This window comes from Anabrus simplex, chromosome 3 (assembly GCF_040414725.1).
Source record: "Anabrus simplex isolate iqAnaSimp1 chromosome 3, ASM4041472v1, whole genome shotgun sequence".
NCBI lineage: Eukaryota > Metazoa > Arthropoda > Insecta > Orthoptera > Tettigoniidae > Anabrus > Anabrus simplex.
Genome location: NC_090267.1, coordinates 322,991,276 through 323,010,541, shown reverse-complemented (window position 1 = coordinate 323,010,541; position 19,266 = coordinate 322,991,276). Strand labels below are relative to the sequence as shown.

Sequence of the window (19,266 nt, the reverse complement as noted above, 5' to 3'; positions counted from 1 at the left end):
GTCTTAATCAAATAATTGTGTTATTTTGGAAGTTTTAATTTAGTGTTTCTAATATGCCAGTATGCACCCAAGTTTATTTTATAGAAGTCCTAAAATTTTAATATTTAATATCCGTCCTCCCCCCGAAAATAATGTCTGCGTACGTCCTTGGCCAGAACTTTTCCTAATAACATCGTCTGAAATGTGATCATGTCTAGTTATGCTAGCTGTCCACCTAAGCATCTTTGTCTCCGTGACGCCTAGTCGGCGTTCTACCTCGCTTGTGGCTGGCCAACACTCGGTACCGTAGAGAGCGACAGGATGTATAACAGTTCTGTAGATCTTAGATTTCAGATGGCCCTTCATCTGATGATCCTAGGTGACGCCTGTTTTCATTCGCCACTTCAACCAGGCTGCGTGTGTCCTTACATTGCCTTCGCCGTAAGCCGACCATCGTCAGATATTGTGGAGCCAAGATACTTAAATTTCTCTACTAGTGGTAGATCTTCACCGTCAACGTGGGTGGTTCCAACTTCTCGAGGATCTAATGTCATATACTCTGTCTTTTTTATTTTGCTGAGTCGCAGGCAGTATTGCGCTAGTTGGTTGTTCCACACTTATATTTGGCACTGGAGCAAGTTAATTCTCCGTAGCCACCATGACATCGGCATAGAGAAGTATCCATGGTATTGGTTTGTGCAAGTCTGATATTACGGTGTTCATCACAAGAATTAACAGCAGTGGTGTTACGGCAGAGCCTTGGGACTCCTACAGTGACGGAAGTCACTGGACGCTCCTGCGGCAGCTTGAACATAACTACTTGGTTCTACGTACATAGAGCAACTGTACCCGTTTAAAAAGGTGCTCTGGAGTACCACGTTCATCAATGTCATAATAATAATAATAATAATAATAATAATAATAATAATAATAATAATAATAATAATAATAATAATAATAATAATTGTACTGGAGGTACACCCGCCCCGCGCATTTAAATTAAATGCCTTGAATAAGTCCATCTGCAACATAAACTTTGAAACTACTAGTATAAGAAGTTTAGACATTTCTCAACAGATGTCGCTACTATAAACTTATGCTACGCCCTCTAGGGTGAAGATGAACTATTAAAATTCAAGATACATTTTGTGTGTTGAGGTTTACTAAACTGGAATGTTTAGTGTTTATTTTTGATGTTCAAAAGTTATCAACACTTCTATCTCTCCCAGCCAACTTAAGGCGTTGGGCAATTAAAAATTTTGTACATTTATTTATTCACCAATGATAAATTTTGATATTTATTCGATTATTCAATGAAAATTGGGGGTGTGTCAGGGCCTTGGCCCAGAGTTTTCTGGAACTTTCCCCTCGTCTATAAAAGCTGGCGAATTTCGCACCAGGCTGTCCTTGTGATCGCTCTAGTCTAGAGTGTGTTCGTAACGGAGGCCGAGGCTGTCTCATTCCATCTTCGGGAGGCCCACTAGCTGAAGTTAATGGCAGATTCCGATGAACATGTGATAGTCTTTCAAAGCTAGCTCGAGAGGAAGGTTTCGAATCTTTGTAATGTTTTTTCTAAAATGTAAATTTCTAACTTTAAATGTAAATTTCAAAGAAGTCGAAAGAACGTAACTGAAATCGGGGAATAGAGAGTGAGGTGCCCTCTTGTATTCCCTCTCAACTTGATCTTGAGGTGACTATGATTTTTTAACCATTAAAATCTATCTTGTAATTTCTGGGACTTAAATATTTTTCTCCATCTAGTCACCTCCGTAGTATAGACTTAGTCTCTGTAACGTCGGGCCATAAACCCAAATAGGGTTTTATGCATTTCATGTAAATTTCAAGGAGATCAAAAGTTCACCTTCTTACCATTTTGGTTTTTGGCCAGTAACTTTAACCTTTTGTTTTTACCGAAGGCCATGTAGAATGGGTACTTCTTACTCCTGTTGTCCGGCTCCATGGCTGGCCTTTGGTCACAGGGGTCCCGGGTTCGAGTCCCGGCAGGGTCGGGAATTTTAACCATCAGTGGTCAATTTCGCTGGCACGGAGACTGGGTGTATGTGTCGTCGTCATAATCATTTCATTCTCATCACGACGCGCAGGTCGCCTACGGGAGTCAAATCAAAAGACCTGCACCTGGCGAGCCGAACTTGTCATCGGACTCTCCCGGCACTAAAAGCCATACGCCATTTCATTTCACTCCTGTTAAACTCTATTTCATTCATTCCATGTTAAGGATTTCAGACTGTTGAGCGTATAAAACAGTGAATATGTTTAATTTTGTTAAATGTAGGTTGTGCCTATGATAGGCCTGAAAAGTGTAAATTTCTTTCTTTCTTTCTTTCTTTCTTTCTTTCTTTCTTTCTTTCTTTCTTAATCTGTTTACCCTCCAGGGTTGGTTTTTCCCTCGGACTCAGCGAGGGATCCAACCTCTACCGCCTCAAGGGCAGTGTCCTGGAGCGTCAGGCATCAGGTCGGGGATACAAGTGTGGAGAATGACCAGTACTTCACCCAGGCGGCCTCACCTGCTATGCTGAACAGGGGCCTTGTGAGGGGATGGGAAGATTGAAAGAGATAAACAAGGAAGAGGGAAGGAAGCGGCAGTGGCCTTGAGTTAGGTACGATCCCGGCGTTTGCCTGGAGGAGAAGTGGGAAACCACGGAAACTACTTCGAGGATGGCTGAAGTGGAAAGCGAACCCACCCCCACTCAGTTGACCTCCCGAGGCTGAGTGGACCCCGTTCCAGCTCTCGTATCACTTTTCAAATTTCGTGGCAGAGCCGGGAATCGAACCCGGGCCTCCGGGGGTTGCAGCTAATCACGCTAACCACTACACCACAGAGGCGAACAGGTGTAAATTGATAGAGCAGTGATGCTCTTCCTGTTGATGTAAAAAAATGAGGAGACCCATCTCTTTGACTGTTGACTGAAAGGAGCAGGAGGGCTCAGGTAAAATTGTTATTAGGGAGCTTCAAGATCAAGGTTGCTAATTTCTTATTTTTTTGTTGATTGTTCTGTTTTTCTAAAATTTGCTTTTGAGCTAAATTTTTGTACTTGAATTGTAAAGTCTAACGTTTGAAATGAAACCAGAAACAGGAAAAGGAAGTATAGCTCTAATTTGAAAGTTTTAAATTAATCTTCCCACTGTTTCATATCCACCCACTCATTCCCTCACCTTCTTTCACCTCTGCGTTCCACAGAATCCCCGGAAAAATAATACAAATTGTTTTAGGTTCCACTAACCCGCCATCGGTATCGTTGTTAGGTAGCCCCTAACAAAAACATTCCTTATTAAGAAAAGTTTTTTGGTTTAAGACTCAAACTTTTCAATTCCAGGTATTCTCAAATGAGTTTATGAGTCACATGTTTTCCTTCGTTACGCGATGATTCACGCACACGTGTCACGTGGAGGAGTGGGGGAAGTGCGTTCTGTCTGGAGTGTTAGTCCGCGCCTCGCTACGATACCGGTCGCGTCACAGGCAGTGTTAGGAGCATTCTAGCCTCGATACCTTTGGCGTCACAGTTTTTGCACATTCCGTGCTGGTGTAATGTTTTAGTAAACAGTATCACAGTGAAATTATAATGGCTAATAGGCCTAGTGAATCTCTTATTTTGAGCTGGATTGAAGAAACTTGGCCTGGAAATCGTAAAGCCACATCTGTTGAGACGTGCTTTAGTCGATGTTCTGTCAATTGGTCTCAGAAATTCCATCAAAAATATCTTTGGACAAGAACTTCCCGTCAGAACTGCGACACCAGCAGCCCCAGGTAAGTATTGCTAACAGTTCTCACTTCTCTACATTTTTACAAGTATCTAATTGAACACTTTGTAAAACTTGTTTATAACCATTACCAAAAAAAAGCTATGGTGTTTACTGTATATATTTTCAGACGTTCCCGGGCGGAAACCAAGATATGCCTACTCCCAGTTCGAAAAAACCGATTTACGTCAGCTCGCTGTGATGCGTGCAAACGCTCAACGTGCAAAGAGCACACTGGACTAACAAAAGTAGTATGCAGTGAATATTTTTCGCAAGAAGTTGAAAGAAATGAGTGAACAGGACAATGATACAAAATAATGAGGTTTACAAATCATGTTAACATTTGTTTTGTACTGTAATATGTATTTGTAATGTCAAGGATTTTTGTTACTTTTCATAATATTTAGTAATAGTTATGTAAATTTACATAAATATTTAACATAAAACCAGTCTGTTGAAACAAAATTATAATTACCTTCTAAAAGAACGAAAACAGTGTACGAGTCGAAATTGTAGTAGCAAGTATTTAGGTAATAAACAATTGTGGATATATACAAATATGTAAGTATATATACTAAATAACCAAATACTAGTATAATTTATTCAAACTGCCGAGAAGGGCTCGTATAAGAACTAAAATCATATACCAAGCCGATGTTACGGAGCCCCTATACACGCTACCTCTCGCGTAAGTGCGGACAACGATACCGATGGCGGGCTAACTACTTTTACGGTCTCCGGAGAAGCCGAGGTGCCGAAATTTTGCGCTACAGGACTTCTTTTACCTCCGGCGTAATTTATACGTACACCCTCGATCTTTCAGCATTTAAGAGCAGTTACAGTTTCTGTTAGCTTGTAGGAATAAAATGAAAATACTTTCTAATAAGGATTTGGTCTTAACTATACCATTTGTAATTAGGATAAATCTAAGCGCAGTTTTAGAATCAATGTCGTGTAGTTACATCATTAAAAAATATCGTGCTGTGTGTATTGTAGGAGTTCACTCATGGCTGATAAATGATATAATGGATAAAGTAATTTTCTCACGGAACTGGAGTGTGTATCGTTGAAATAGGATAAGAATAGTAGGAGGGGGAGTATTCATTCTGGTGAAAAAAATAATTTGCTAAGCTACGAAAAAGTTAAAGATGACAACCATGAACTTCTAGGTGAAAAGCTCATCTCTGAAAATAATAGGCAACTTGATGTCTTTGGGGAATACAGACCTGGAAAGGGTGTCGCAGACGCTGATTCGGAATTATTTGAGAAGATAATCAGCTATGTGGGAAACGATACGAAAGGAGCGTGATTGTAGCGGGTGATCTCAGTTTACCAAATGTCAATGTGGAAAGTAATGCGAACGGTAGGAAGCAGGACAAAAAATTGTAAAATACGTTAATCTGGGAAGGACAGGGGAACCAGAAAGTGATGGAACCAATTGCAGGGAAGAATATTCAGGACGTGGTGCTGATAAAACGAGATAAGCTCAATAGAAAAACTGAAGTAATAGATGGTATTCGTGAACACGAAGTCCTTTTTGTTGTAGTTAAACAGATATTTGAAAGAAAGGAAGGTCGTAAAGGTTGGAATATTAGGTAGTGCAATATGGCTAATAAGATAGGCATGAGAGAGTTTTCGGAAAGTAATTATTGTCGGTGGAAACATAGTAAAAAGTGTAAACAGACTATGGGATGGGTTTAAAGCAATATTTGAGGAATGTGAAAAGAGGTATGTACATTTTAAACTATTAAGGAACGGTTAAGAAGCACTGTATTATAACAGAGAGGTAAAGAGACGATGGTGCAGGTTGGGAAAAATAGAAATGGCTGTAGAAGTAAGGATAATTTGAAGGAACTTACCAGCAAACTGAATCTAGCGAAGAAATCAGCTTAGGATAACATGATGACAAGCATAATTGGCAGTTACACAAATTTTAGTGAAAAATGGAAAGGTATATATAGGTACTTCAAGGCAGAAACGGGTTCCAAGAAGGTCATTCCAGGAATCATTAATGGGCAAGGTAAGTGTTTATGTGAGGGTCTGCAGAAGGCAGAACTGTTCAGTCAGTAGTATGTTGGTTAAATTCCCTGTCTGGTTCAGCCCTTGTTTAGAGCCATTTGTGAGAGTCTTCTTTTCACTTAATTTGATCTTTGATATTGTGGTTTAAATTTTCGGCATAATCAATCAATCAATCAATCAATCAATCAATCAATCAATCAATCAATCAATCAATCAATCAATCAATCAATCAATCAATCAATCAATCAATCAATCAATCAATCAATCAATCAATCAATCAATACTGATCTGCATTTAGGGCAGTCGCCCAAGTGGCAGATTCCCTATCTGTTGTTTTCCAAGCCTTTTCCTAAATGATTTCAAAGAAATTGGAAATTTATTGAACGTCTCCCTTGGTAAGTTATTCCAATCCCTAACTCCCCTTCCTATAAATGAATATTTGCCCCAGTTTGTCCTCTTGAATTCCAACTTTATCTTCATATTGTGATCTTTCCTACTTTTATAAACGCAACTCAAACTTATTCGTCTACTAATGTCATTCCACGCCATCTCTCCGCTGACAGCTCGGAACATACCACTTAGTCGAGCAGCTCGTCTTCTTTCTCTCAGTTCTTCCCAACCCAAACTTTGCAACATTTTTGTAATGCTACTCTTTTGTCGGAAATCACCCAGAACAAATTGAGCTGCTTTTCTTTAAACAGGTAATCCTGGTGAGGGTCCCACACACTGGAACCATACTCTAGTTGGGGTCTTACCAGAGATTTATATGCCCTTTCCTTTACATTCTTACTACAACCCCTAAACACCCTCATAACCATGTGTAGAGAGATCTGTACCCTTTATTTACAATCCCATTTATGTGATTACCCCAATGAAGATCTTTCCTTATATTAACACCTAGATACTTACAATGATCCCCAAAAGGAACTTTCACCCCATCAACGCAGTAATTAAAACTGAGAGGACTTTTCCTATTTGTAAAACTCACAACCTGACTTTTAACCCCGTTTATCAACATACCATTGCCTGCTATCCATCTCACAACATTTTTGAGGTCACGCTGCAGTTGCACACAGTCTTGTAACTTATTTATCACTCTATAGAGAATAACATCATCCGCAAAAATCCTTACCTCCGATTCCACTCCTTTACTCATATCATTTATATATATATATATAAGAAAACATAAAGGTCCGACAATACTGCCTTGAGGAATTCCCCTCTTAATTATTAGAGGGTCAGATAAAGCTTCACCTACTCTAATTATCTGAGATATATTTTCTAGAAATATAGCAACCCATTCAGTCACTCTTTTGTCTAGTCCAATTGCATTATTTTTTTCCGGTAGTCTCCCATGATCCACCCTATCAAATGCTTTAGACAGGTCAATCGCGATACAGTCCATTTGACCTCCAGAATACAAGATATCTGCTATATCTTGCTGCAATCCTACAAGTTGAGCTTCAGTGGAATAACCTTTCCTAAAACCGAACTGCCTTCTATCGAACCAGTTATTAATTTCACAAACATATCTAACATAATCAGAAAGAATGCCTTCCCAAAGCTTACATACAATGCACGTCAAACTTACTGACCTGTAATTTTCAGCTTTATGTCTATCACGCTTTCCTTTATACACAGGGCTTACTATAGCAACTCTCCATTCATCTGGTATAGCTCCTCCGGCCAAACAATAATCAAATAACTACTTCAGATATGGTACTATATCCCAACCCATTGTCTTTAGTATATCCCCAGAAATCTGATAAAATTTCTTCTGTTCATAAAATAGAAATCTGCACGTAATGCAACAACTCTTTTACTATGAAAATACACTGACCGCTGAAACCGGTAAGCAAATTAACCATTTTTTATTGGAAGAGATCATTTTAACCGTATCTCTGTATATACTTCAGAACGAAATATTGCTCAAAAATACTGAATATTTTTGATAGTACACCGTAATCTGTGTGCCTTATTAAAACCACCTTGATCCTTTCGATTCACATTCGTAAGAACAACAAACGTATTCTCTATCGTGTAGTAATATTATTAATTTTTAAACATATTGCTGCGACTATAATCAAAACGTGGAAAACGAATGCTGCGCATCATTTGGATATTAGGATCATTGTCGTAATTCATGAATATGTAATCCTATAATATTTGATAATCGTAATGCTTAGTAAGAAAGTAACCTCAATGTAATTTTTTATGTATTTTACTACTCACCCAGCGAAGCGTCGTAGGTGTTCATGTATTCAGAAGTCATGAACTGAGAGACGAGAGCTGTTTTTCCGACTCCGGAGTCCCCAAGCAGCACCACTCTGTATTTAGTGACCTCCTCAACACTGGCCTCTGAGCTCATGTTGTTGTAGCTGCTGCCACAACAAGAGCCATCGAAAGGCGACCGTTCTCCAGGACTGACCCCACTGAGGTTGCTCCTGCACAGCAAAGTGTTGCTACATACATCAGTGCATAAACAGATCTAGATATCGCTACAAAACTTTAAGGGGATGATTGGGGAAAAATAGTTCTACATGCAGATATAGATTTTTCTACACCATTTTGAGGGGATGACAGGGCAAGTGTTTCTACATACATCAGTGCATACACATATGTAGATGTTGCTGGTCACTTTCAAGTGAAAGGCAAGGCAAAGTGCTGTTGCACTATATAAGGAACAAATAGGATATTGGATCGCTTTGTACAATACAGTAGAGAATGCACATTTTTAAATATTGCTACGCCGCTTTAAGAGCGAGTCAGCATAAGCACTGTTACAATTCATGTAAAATATATAGGATAGTGTGTTGTTATACACCACAGATAAATAGATAGATATAGCTGTTACTAAGCCACTTTAAAGAAAAGCTTGGGAGAATATTGCTACATTTAACAATGCATACACAGGCAAAGGTGTTACTACATGCATTAAGCGAATGGAGGAGTAATGTGGCGGTACACTTTTAAAGAGATGTATAGGACAGTAGGTTGTTAATATCTCAAAGGATATGATATTACATGACAGTATATTACTACAATCATTAATAGCACATACGCAACAATGAATTTCAAATATACATCTGTATATATCAACGACTAAATTGCAGTACATCTCCTTAAAGGAAATACGGATATTCTGCTATAGACAACAGTATATATATATACAGATTTCATTATACTATTGAAAGTACAGTATATAGAAGGGAAATGGTCGATACATATACGAACTTAGGCAAAAGTTCCAACGTTTGCACAAAGCCTCAAATTCGATAGACAGCAAGGTTTTATAACATAAATATCATTGTATACATAACTGAATACTTATACTGTAAGTAGAGAAGTGCAAAGTGATAAATTTATAAGCAGTATTGATGAAAAGGGTCTCTGACAAATAATTTAATGGATTTGCTATTGAGAATTAAGTAAACGGAACAAATAACAATCTTGGATAATCTTTAATAACAGACTAATGATAAAATTAAAATAGCAGAGCTTAGTGGCTCAGACAGTAGTTATCACTTTGCACTTTTCTACTGATTATTCAGTTGTGTACACAATAATATTTTTATTACAAAACTTGCTGTAGGATCCTGGCTCAGTCCTATGATTTTGATGATGTTCAAATATGTCAGCCGCGTGTCGGTCGGTTTACCGGCACGTAAAAGAACTCCGGCTATGTTACATTTGTTGTTCGCAGGCTGCAAATATTACTCCTCATGATCTTCCTTGGCCAAATAGTAAATCTTACCTTTAAATCTTTCGGTTTTTGCTTGTGACATAGCATGTATAGATGATATTACTTCTAATATTGCTGATGGTATGTCTTTTACGCGTTTCCCTTTCTTCAAAATTTTACCTTCCGGCCGCACTCAGTCTCACTGTACGATTCTTTCACGTGGACACATGCTAATTTTGATAAGTCATAGACTATTCTGATAGCTTTAGAAATATTCAGAGTCTTTGTATTTATAATCTTATCTGCCACAGTTTAAAGATTAAAGGAATTTATACCACTAATAAAAACTTTTACGACCTTAGGGGTATACGTGCAGATATTTCTTGTAGCAATACATAACGATGTGACGAACCACTATATAACAAACTTTTAGTAATCCTCGGAAGTTACTTTCGTGAGTAAATGGATACGTTAGATAAAATAGGTAATATGCCTTGTTCTTGCGAATGAAAAACTTTCCTTCGATAACAGGCATGTTACGCGACAACTTGCCAAACTGCTTTCTGTTTATGTTTAAGAGCAAATGTACTACGGTAACAGTTGAACGCTACCCATGCAATGCCACGATATATTACGTAACTTTCTTGCCAAACTGGTTTTATGTTTAAAAGCAATTGGACTACGATAACAGTTGAAGGATGCTACTAGGGTATGCCATGTTACGTAACATTCTCACTAGAGTGGTTTTGTGGTGGTTAGTATTTTGTTTCCGTCTTAGGGACTACAGACACCCCTGGTCATCGGCTTCGGGTGCTGGAGATGTTTCGAACTGTCGGGGTTAATGCTCGTTCTTTTGCGGTTACGACTTTTAGGGCATTGGGACATCTGTGGTCATCAGCCCCATGCTCTAGTGAGTATAGAAATTACCTGAAACCCTGTGTCGGTATGGGGTTTGTATGAGGGTATGATATACATAATCGAGCGTAAGTTTGAGATAGGCGTTCTGGGACGTGAAATATGATACGATCCCCGTTTTGCATTGCGTAAAGGCAGAAGAAACAAGACAAAATTGTGTTGACGTGTACGTAAACAAAGTTCTTTACGTCAACAAAAGAATGCTTGGGATAGGATGTCCAAATGACTAGTGTCGGAATTAAATTATTGAAGCACATCGAACGTTTAGTTTCAAATGAATAATGGACATGTTATAAACTAAAACATTAAACGTACCTACATTTCGTGCCTCCTGGTGTACTGAGTGGCTCAGATGCTTCAGGTTTCGACCTTTTGACTCCAACGTCGAACGTTCGATTCTGACTCAGTCCGGTGGTATATGAAGGTGCTCATATACGTCAGCCTCGTGTCGGTAGATTTACTGGCACGTACAAGAACTCCTGCGGGACTAAATTCTGGAACCTCGGCGTCTCCAAAAACCGTCAAAATAGTTAGTGGGACGTAAAAAATAGCATGATTAATTCGTGCTTCCAAACGAAAACCATATGCGTAACAGTAAAATAAAGCATTATAACTTACTGCTGTTTTTGCAGTGCTTAATAAACGTATCAAAATAAAAGTTGCTAGTCCAAGTTGTTCATATGGTTAAAGCACTGGTTTTTTGGTCTGCAGGCTCGACCCTGGCTCAATGCGGTGTTATTTGAAGGAGCTCAGATATGTCAGCCTGGTGTCTGTAGATTTACTAGCACGTAGAAAGAACTCCTGCGAGATTTAATTCCGGCACCTCGTCGTCTCCGAAAATTGTAAAAGTAATTAGTAGGACGTAAAGCATATAACATTATTATTATTATTATTATTATTATTATTATTATTATTATTATTATTATTATTATTATTATTAGTAGTATTGTTAGGTCATTAAGAGCTGAAAGGCAAGGAAGAAAATAGTAAAATGTGCGTGGTTTAGGAGGAAACAAGATGAAATATACGCCAGACGTGGCAACATCGTTCACAGTAGTTAACTACAAAATACTATGCGTAAGACAAGAACCAGGTAAAACTCTTGGGGTGAGTGAGCTGTGACCTCGTATTGTGTTTCGTACGAGAGGACGAAGTGTGTCAAACAGGTTTTGCGTATAAACATCAAACATACACATCAAGAAATCTGAGAAACATAAACAAGGTTACACGTGACAGACATGCAGCTATTAACCTGACCCCAGGCCGACAGTCGCTTTCATGAGTACCAGGTAAATTATCAAATGATGCACAATTCACAGATGTCGAACTATCTAAGAGGATTCCGCCACAACTACATCCTACACTTTACTATGATGGTGCTAATAACAAATCGCAGCAGATTACACTATCGCGTGTTAAGACGATGCCGGTAGAATACACCTGAGATAAGACATAAGGCTCCAGTAGAAGAGTAAGAAGAATACGGTAACGGGAGCCACATAGTTGAGAATGACATAGCCAAACAGGCCTCACATTAGTGACACAAACATAAGAGTGGCATGGTCGTAGGAACTACAGTCTTAATAGTAATCTCTGTTGTAGGTAAGAATGAAATAACATACAGCAGGTGTACGGTAATTACAGGTGAACAGTAACCAGACTATCTCGAATAGAAAGTACGAAAGTACACAAAAACGCCTGTGTACACGAAAAAATTACTATGTTTAACATTACAGCACACTAGTATATAAAACAAACACACGGATTGCCTTACAATGAAAGAAATGTTAAAGTGTCACTTGTAAATTAAAAAAGCACTACGCAACCTACTTAAGTTAAATTTTATAGTTCCTATTTTAGTAGTGATGAATATACACACACGCATTGTACTGAATTTTTAAAAATGTGATAATGTTGACGATGATTATGGTGATGATGATAATTGTTGTTTTAAGCTCATCGGCCCTTAAAAACGTAAAGTGTCTTCTGTTTTAACTCATAGTGAATCAAATAACAAAATATAAACTGCTTGAACACACGCAATGAACCCAAACCTCGTGCAGGGTAGGATTGAGGAACTGGCGAACTGCGTTCGAGGTCAATGTCTAGCGTTTTAACAAGCACGTCTTCCGTGTGTTGAGTTAAGCTTTCGCCACGTACAAGGCACTCGCTCACCGAAACTCTCGATTTATATTTTTTGTTACCGGTACGTTTTTCGGATTTATGGGATATCGAACTACCGAGACTCAAAATACTACACTGATTGTGTACTGTACTTCCTAGTCAATACGCTGCATAAATGGCGTAACATCTGACATACCAAAGTGAAACTCGTAGCAATTGTTCAAAGTTACCACCGTGGGCTTATATGCTCGCTTAACTTCTCCGAATCCAGTTGCGAAGAATTCGAGCCAAGACACCAGGGTTGTTACGAATATCCTCTGCTGCTTGAAAAATACGTTCTCGGTGGTCACCCGATGTCGTTACTTCAGTTCGATATACGTTGTTTTTCATGTCTCTCCAGACATAAATATCCATTGGATTAATGTCTGGAGATCTGGCGGTCCACGCCCACGTCGTCCTATCCACCATTAATGAAAAATCTGATAAAATGATCACGCAGTAAGTGGCTTACATCACGTGGTGCACCATCGTGTAAAAATCACATTGTTCTGCGTAGTCAAAGATACGCGTCTTCTGAAAGCTCCATTAACGTAACTATGAGGAATTCCGGGTAAGCCACACCGATCAACCGTGCAGGTAAGATGATTGGTGCCACACTGAGTAAGGTGCTGGCCTTCTGATCCTAACTTAGCAAGGTCAATCTTGGGTCAATCTGGTGCTATTTGAAGGTGCTCAAATACGTCAGCCTCGTGTCGGCAGATTTACTAGCACATAAAAGTACTCCAGCGCAACTAAATTCCGGCACCTCGGCGTCTCCGAAAACCATAAGAAGTAGTTAATCAAACGTAAAAACCGTTAATATTTTATCATTATTATTATTACGGAAACTCTAATTATACGGGCCAGTTATTCATCATTTTACCTATCGGCACTTCCTGTCCAATAATAAGCCTTCTATTACAAATACCCTGCGGCAAGTTTAATAATGATGTTATCTGCTTTACGTCTTACTAACTACTCTTACGGCTTTCGAAGACGTCGAGATATCGGAATTTACTCCCGCAAGAGTTCTTTTGCGTGCCAGTAAATCTACCGATACCCCTTGTGGATGGTGGACGTAGACGAAAATACACCCACAGTATTTCCTGCCTGTCATACGCGACGATTAAAAGGGGCGACCAAGCGATGAAAGAACTGGGACCTTAAGATTACTTGCAATTACTACCATTAACTGAGGAACACAATGGGTGTTTCTTGAGATTAGAACCATTATGTGAGGAACACCATTGGTCTGGGAGTTGCCTGTGATGGTACCATCGTGTGCATTCCACTGAGGCGGACGAGTGGGCGCGCGACATCACGGACTGGCGTCCGTTCGTGAGAAGCTGCCGTGCGCCACGCTGAATTGCGTTGGTTCCCCTGTATTCAGAACGGGTCTGCGTTGCCTGTGAGTAGAACCACTACAGGAGGAGCACCATGGGTCTGCATTGCCTGTGAGTAGTGCCTTTATGTGATCAACACTACAGGTCTATGTTACCTATGGGTGGTACCACAATGTGCGATACACCGTGGGCCTACATTGCCTATAATTAGTACCACTATGTGAGCAACACCATGAGTATACGTGGCCTGTGATTAGTCCTACTACATGGGGAACACCACGGGAATACAGGTGTCCGTGATTAGTCCCTCTATGTGAGGAACACCATGAGATTGCGTTGCTTGTGAGTAAGACCCTTATTTGAGGAACACCATGGGACTGTGTTACCTGTGAGTGGTGCCATTATGTGTGACATACCATTAGTCTACATTACCTGTTATTTACATCACCACCGGGCGAGCTGGCCGTACGTGTAGAGGCGCGCGGCTGTGAGCTTGCATCCGGGAGATAGTAGGTTCGAATCCCACTATCGGCAGCCCTGAAAATGGTTTTCCGTGGTTTCCCATTTTCACACCAGGCAAATGCTGGGGCTGTACCTTAATTAAGACCACGGCCGCTTCCTCCCAACTCCTAGGCCTTTCCTGTCCCATCGTCGCCATAAGACCTATCTGTGTCGGTGCGACGTAAAGCCCCTAGCAAAAAAAAATTACATCACCATGCGAGGAACACCATGAGGCTACCGTACCTGTGATTAGTACCACCATGCAAGGAACACCATGGTTCTGCTTTACCATGATTAGCACAATTATGAGGGGCCAATAACCTAAATTTTGGTCCCCAGTGGACAACAAATATCCTCTCAGAATATGAGGCATCATGAACCGGATCCACTGATTGTTTTGGATTCATGGTCATTTTTTATCATCATTCGTTTTAGATGTTAGTCAGTGGATGCAAATTGAAGTTTTAATTGTCGTTTCATTTTGTTGCGCCTCGTACCATTAAAGTTCGATGATCTAGCTGTTAGGCCCTTTAAACAACAACAATAATAACAATAATCATTATCAAATCTACAGACACGAGGCTGACGTATTTGAGCACCTTCAAATACCACCGGACTGAAATAGGATGGAATCGGCCATTTAGGGTCAGAAGGCCAACGCCTTAACAGTCCGGCCCACTTAGCCCGGGGCGGCACTTTCACAATAGCCCTTTAACCTTCTACCAATTCTCAAAAGCATGGTTGCAACTTCGGTCTTTGCAATTTGAGGCATGAATAAAAATGTCATTGAATCTACGGATAGCATTTTTTTAAGTGTCCACCGTTCTTTCGTTGACCTGAAAATATAATGAAAATAGACAACTCACATTGTTACCAGAAATTCAACATAGACTGACACAGTAACAGCATTGAAATCGTGCACCCACTGTTCATTACTCATTAACTATTTCCCTTCATTTTTGTCAGCTTGGATCACTGAGTAATGTCGCTGACCTCTTATAAATTACACACCACTGCACAACACCTGATTCACGTGTATGCACTGGTACGGATATTCCGCGTCACATACTGTTCTAATTGTCGTAGCCCGTAATAAAGACTGAATTTCTACCGAACATAGTCCTGAAGTTTGACAGTTTTAAAACTAATTAACCTTAGGCATTGTTTGTGAATTACGTTATAAGATCAGTTCCATTTCAACCAACGAAAATGTCCATGCAATTCCAAATAACGTATTAATTACATTTATAAAAGAAGGGTTTGTACGAGTACAAAATAGCACTCGGTGGCAACATGAGAAGGCACAAGAGTGGATAGGTCGGTAAGGATTACGTGTCCTTCACACAGAGTATCCTAGACCTGTTTCCGAGTGCAGAAATTGGTCTGGCATGTACTTCTGCCACCCATACTTGCCCAACGGCTAAGGGAAGGAACAGCGACTTGTGTTGGCGTTCCATAACGAACAGGTTCAACAACCCCTATACTCTGCTACTGCACTCTACTACACGAAGGCAGTCTGACATAACTGGCGCTTCCTACTACGTCCGTTCAAAACACATTAGGTCCTGAAGTATTATGCTCATTTTTGGAGAAACTAATAGGACAAGGCAAAAAGTACATAGCATATGTTCTGAGATGTATTTTTCTTTACCGACTAACAAAATATCTTTACGTAAACCCTAACATCCTCTATAATGGAGATCACAGGGGCATATGCCTTTGTGACTACCCTCCTTTCCTCTATAAGCCCAAGCTTTGAATAACAAAGGGAGGAAGGTGTGTCTAATATAATAGCATTGTGCACTCATGTTCATAAAAACAGAACACCTTGAAAGACTCGAGATGGGAAGTTCATATTTACAGGATATGAAATTGGTATGTTCTGCAGAAGCGATTAGCATTTCAGTCACCTAGGTTCAGCATGTGTCCTGCCGCATAGTAGACACTGGGTCCTCCATGGGCACTAATAACTTGTTCCATGCGTGGTGGCATCGATGCGTGTAAGGCGTGAATGGCGTCCTGGGGTATAGCCATCCGTGCTGCATTCACCTGGTTCCACAGTTCATCTTTGGTGGTTGGCATTGGGTGACAGTACCGCACCCGTCGTTTCACCATATCCCACACATTTTCGATTGGCGAAAAGTGCGGTAATCGGGCGGGTCAGAGCAACATTCTGACATCCTGTGACAACAAGAAGGCACGTGTTCGTGCAGCAACATGTGATCGCGCATTGTCCTGCTGAAATATGGCGTCTGGGGTGTCGTGCAGAAAGGGTACGGCTACGGGTCGCAAGATGTCATTCACGTAGGTCAAACTGGTCACATTGCCCTGGACACGCACCAACTGTGATTTATGGTTGTACCCAATGGCACCCCACAACATAAGGCCTTGAGTTGGCGCTGTATGTCTTGTGCGAATGCAGTCAATGTGATGCCTCCCTCCCTGTCTGCGGCGAACCAAAATGCGGCCATATGTCAAACAGAACCCGGATTTGTCCGAAAACACTATCTGCTGCTATTTCTGTCCCCAGTGACGTCGTTCTATACACCATTGCAGTCTAGCATGTTTATGCACATTTGTCGAAGGTAGGCGGTGAAGTGGACGACGCGCCGGTAACCCAGACCGTAATAATGGAAGACGTCCTATCACTCCCGATAGTGTACGCAGATCTGTCCTGCAATGCCATTCGAGTGAGGTGTCAGTCTTCTCGTAGGGTGGTCTGGGTGGTGCGACCAGACCCATCTCATCGTGTTCTACAGCCTTCTGTGAACCATTCTGTACAAACCCGTTGCACTGCCGACACACTTCGATCCACACGAGCAGAAATTTCCCGGATGTATGCATCACGTTCTCTCATGCCAATATTGCGCCCTATTTCAAACACTCATTTGACGGCACGGTTGTCGCATACGTCTTCGTAGCATCCTGCATATTTGCTCAAGTTACACTGATCCAGTACCTTCGGTTTAAAGCGATAACGAGAGCCGCAGCACATTTTACCAGTCGGTGGTGTTACGCCGATATATCGATGTGGACCTTGAACCTGAGGGCCGACGTGATTCAGATGTTAATAACGTCTTCAGAACATACTAGTCCACATGTCCTGTGAATACGAAACTCCTATCTCTAGTTTTTCAAGGTGTTCTGGTTTTTATGAACATGAATATATCATGAACATGAATATATCATGAACAACTTCCCACATTGTTGAAAATTATTTATTGCTATTGACCTTCAAGTTAGAAGAATGCACCACAAGGTATAATAAAAATTCCTTCTGCATGAAATTTAATATACACAATGGTTGATTCAGAAGCCATGACAACTTTTTTTAAATCATAATTCTTCAACACAGGAAAGGTAAAAATTACATTTGAAAGTGTGCGACAGAGAATTTTGAAATGTGACCCCACATATGGTAAAGAGGCAGGAATCTCTGGTAAGGCAAAAGGACAATCATGCCATTTTGGAATCAGGGTTTTGTTTATTTTATTTTATTCTCGTACAATCTGTTTACAATCATTTGCACGTATTTTATAAGCTGCTTAACGTCTTCAAAATAATCTCCTAGGTTGTCTGTGGTTCGTTACGATCAGTGAGAAAGTCGGAAGATACAATTGAGTGCACTAGCTTCGTCAATGTATGCCACCTCACGTCGAAATTCTTGTATGATGTCTTGCTTGTTGTGAAAACGTTTTCAAAGCAAACTTTACTTCACCGGCTGACAGTACAAGGGAGGAGTGCTTTGTACATGAATGAATGAATACTGTACTGTAAACAAGTAACATGTATTCAATTTGATAATACGATCGAAATCACATGGTCTAAGGTGCACGAACCCCGTTCGACTTTAGTTACTTCCATTGCGCATCGCTGTCTTGATACATCGGAAATAGGGAGCATTATGACGGCCAGAATGATGAACCCATACACCATCTGCCAGCAACATTACGAAGCACGTGTAACGTACCTTTTTTTTTTTGGTTAGGGGCTTTACGTCGCACCAACACAGATAGGTCTTATGGCGACGATAGGATAGGAAAGGCCTAGGAGTTGGAAGGAATCGGCCGTGGCCTTAATTAAGGTACAGCTCCAACATTTGCCTGGTGTGAAAATGGGAAACCACGGAATGTAACGTACCTTCAAACATTTCTGGAGTTGACACATTTTCAAGAAATAAACAGTAGTTACCACGACTTCTGATTGAACCCTCGTATATATAGCTATTTACATCACAAACAAGCACATTTTCCGCTTAAACCACATACAGATAATGGAGACAAATCTATAATTATAAAAGGAAGTGTTAGTCTGTCTGTGTGTCTGTGTGCGATGGCCAGCAAAATGTACAGCACGCAGAGATCTGAAATTTTGAACATAGGTAGATGGAAAGGGGTTCGAATGCACCTCGAAGCTGGAATTTTCATTTTCGCTTTCGTTGGTGAGTTATGAACGAAAAACCATCGGAAAACGTGCATTAGGATATGACAATCCAACGTGCTGTCACCAAGATTGAATGCATAGAGTCGCTGTCGCTAGGCAACGTACATAAGATAGGTAGAGAAGACAATATTCAAGGAGCCATTTTAAGTCCAGGGCATATGGCGCTGTTGATGGTTATTCGTCCGTCGGATTGGGACGTAAAGTCTTGAGCTATTCGGGAGGAGTGGGCTATGTGCCGGCGCCGGGTTTCATCCTCTTCATTCTTAATATCATATATAATGTCATTAATTTCATCTCATTAACTCATGTGATTAGCTTGACGTCATGAAAGTAATCCGGTCGTAAAAATTCGCTACGATGATTCATCTCACTTCATACCCAAACCCCGCAGAGAAACGGGAAACATTTAGAGGAAACATATAGGACACAAGATAGACGATAATAATAAAGAAGCAATAATAT

At 40.4% G+C, this 19,266-nt stretch overlaps 1 protein-coding gene across 1 annotated transcript in view; it reads right to left on the bottom strand.

The window, feature by feature from the left end:
- Window positions 1-8,059, bottom strand: part of LOC136866793 (GTP-binding protein RAD-like) — a 490,305-nt gene extending 482,246 nt beyond the window's left edge. The window contains exon 1 of the mRNA XM_068227065.1: window positions 7,990-8,059. Within this exon, the coding sequence (XP_068083166.1) occupies window positions 7,990-8,029 (40 nt within the window). The 5' untranslated portion in view covers window positions 8,030-8,059. The remainder of the gene's footprint in view (window positions 1-7,989) is intronic.
- Window positions 8,060-19,266: the final 11,207 nt, after the last annotated feature.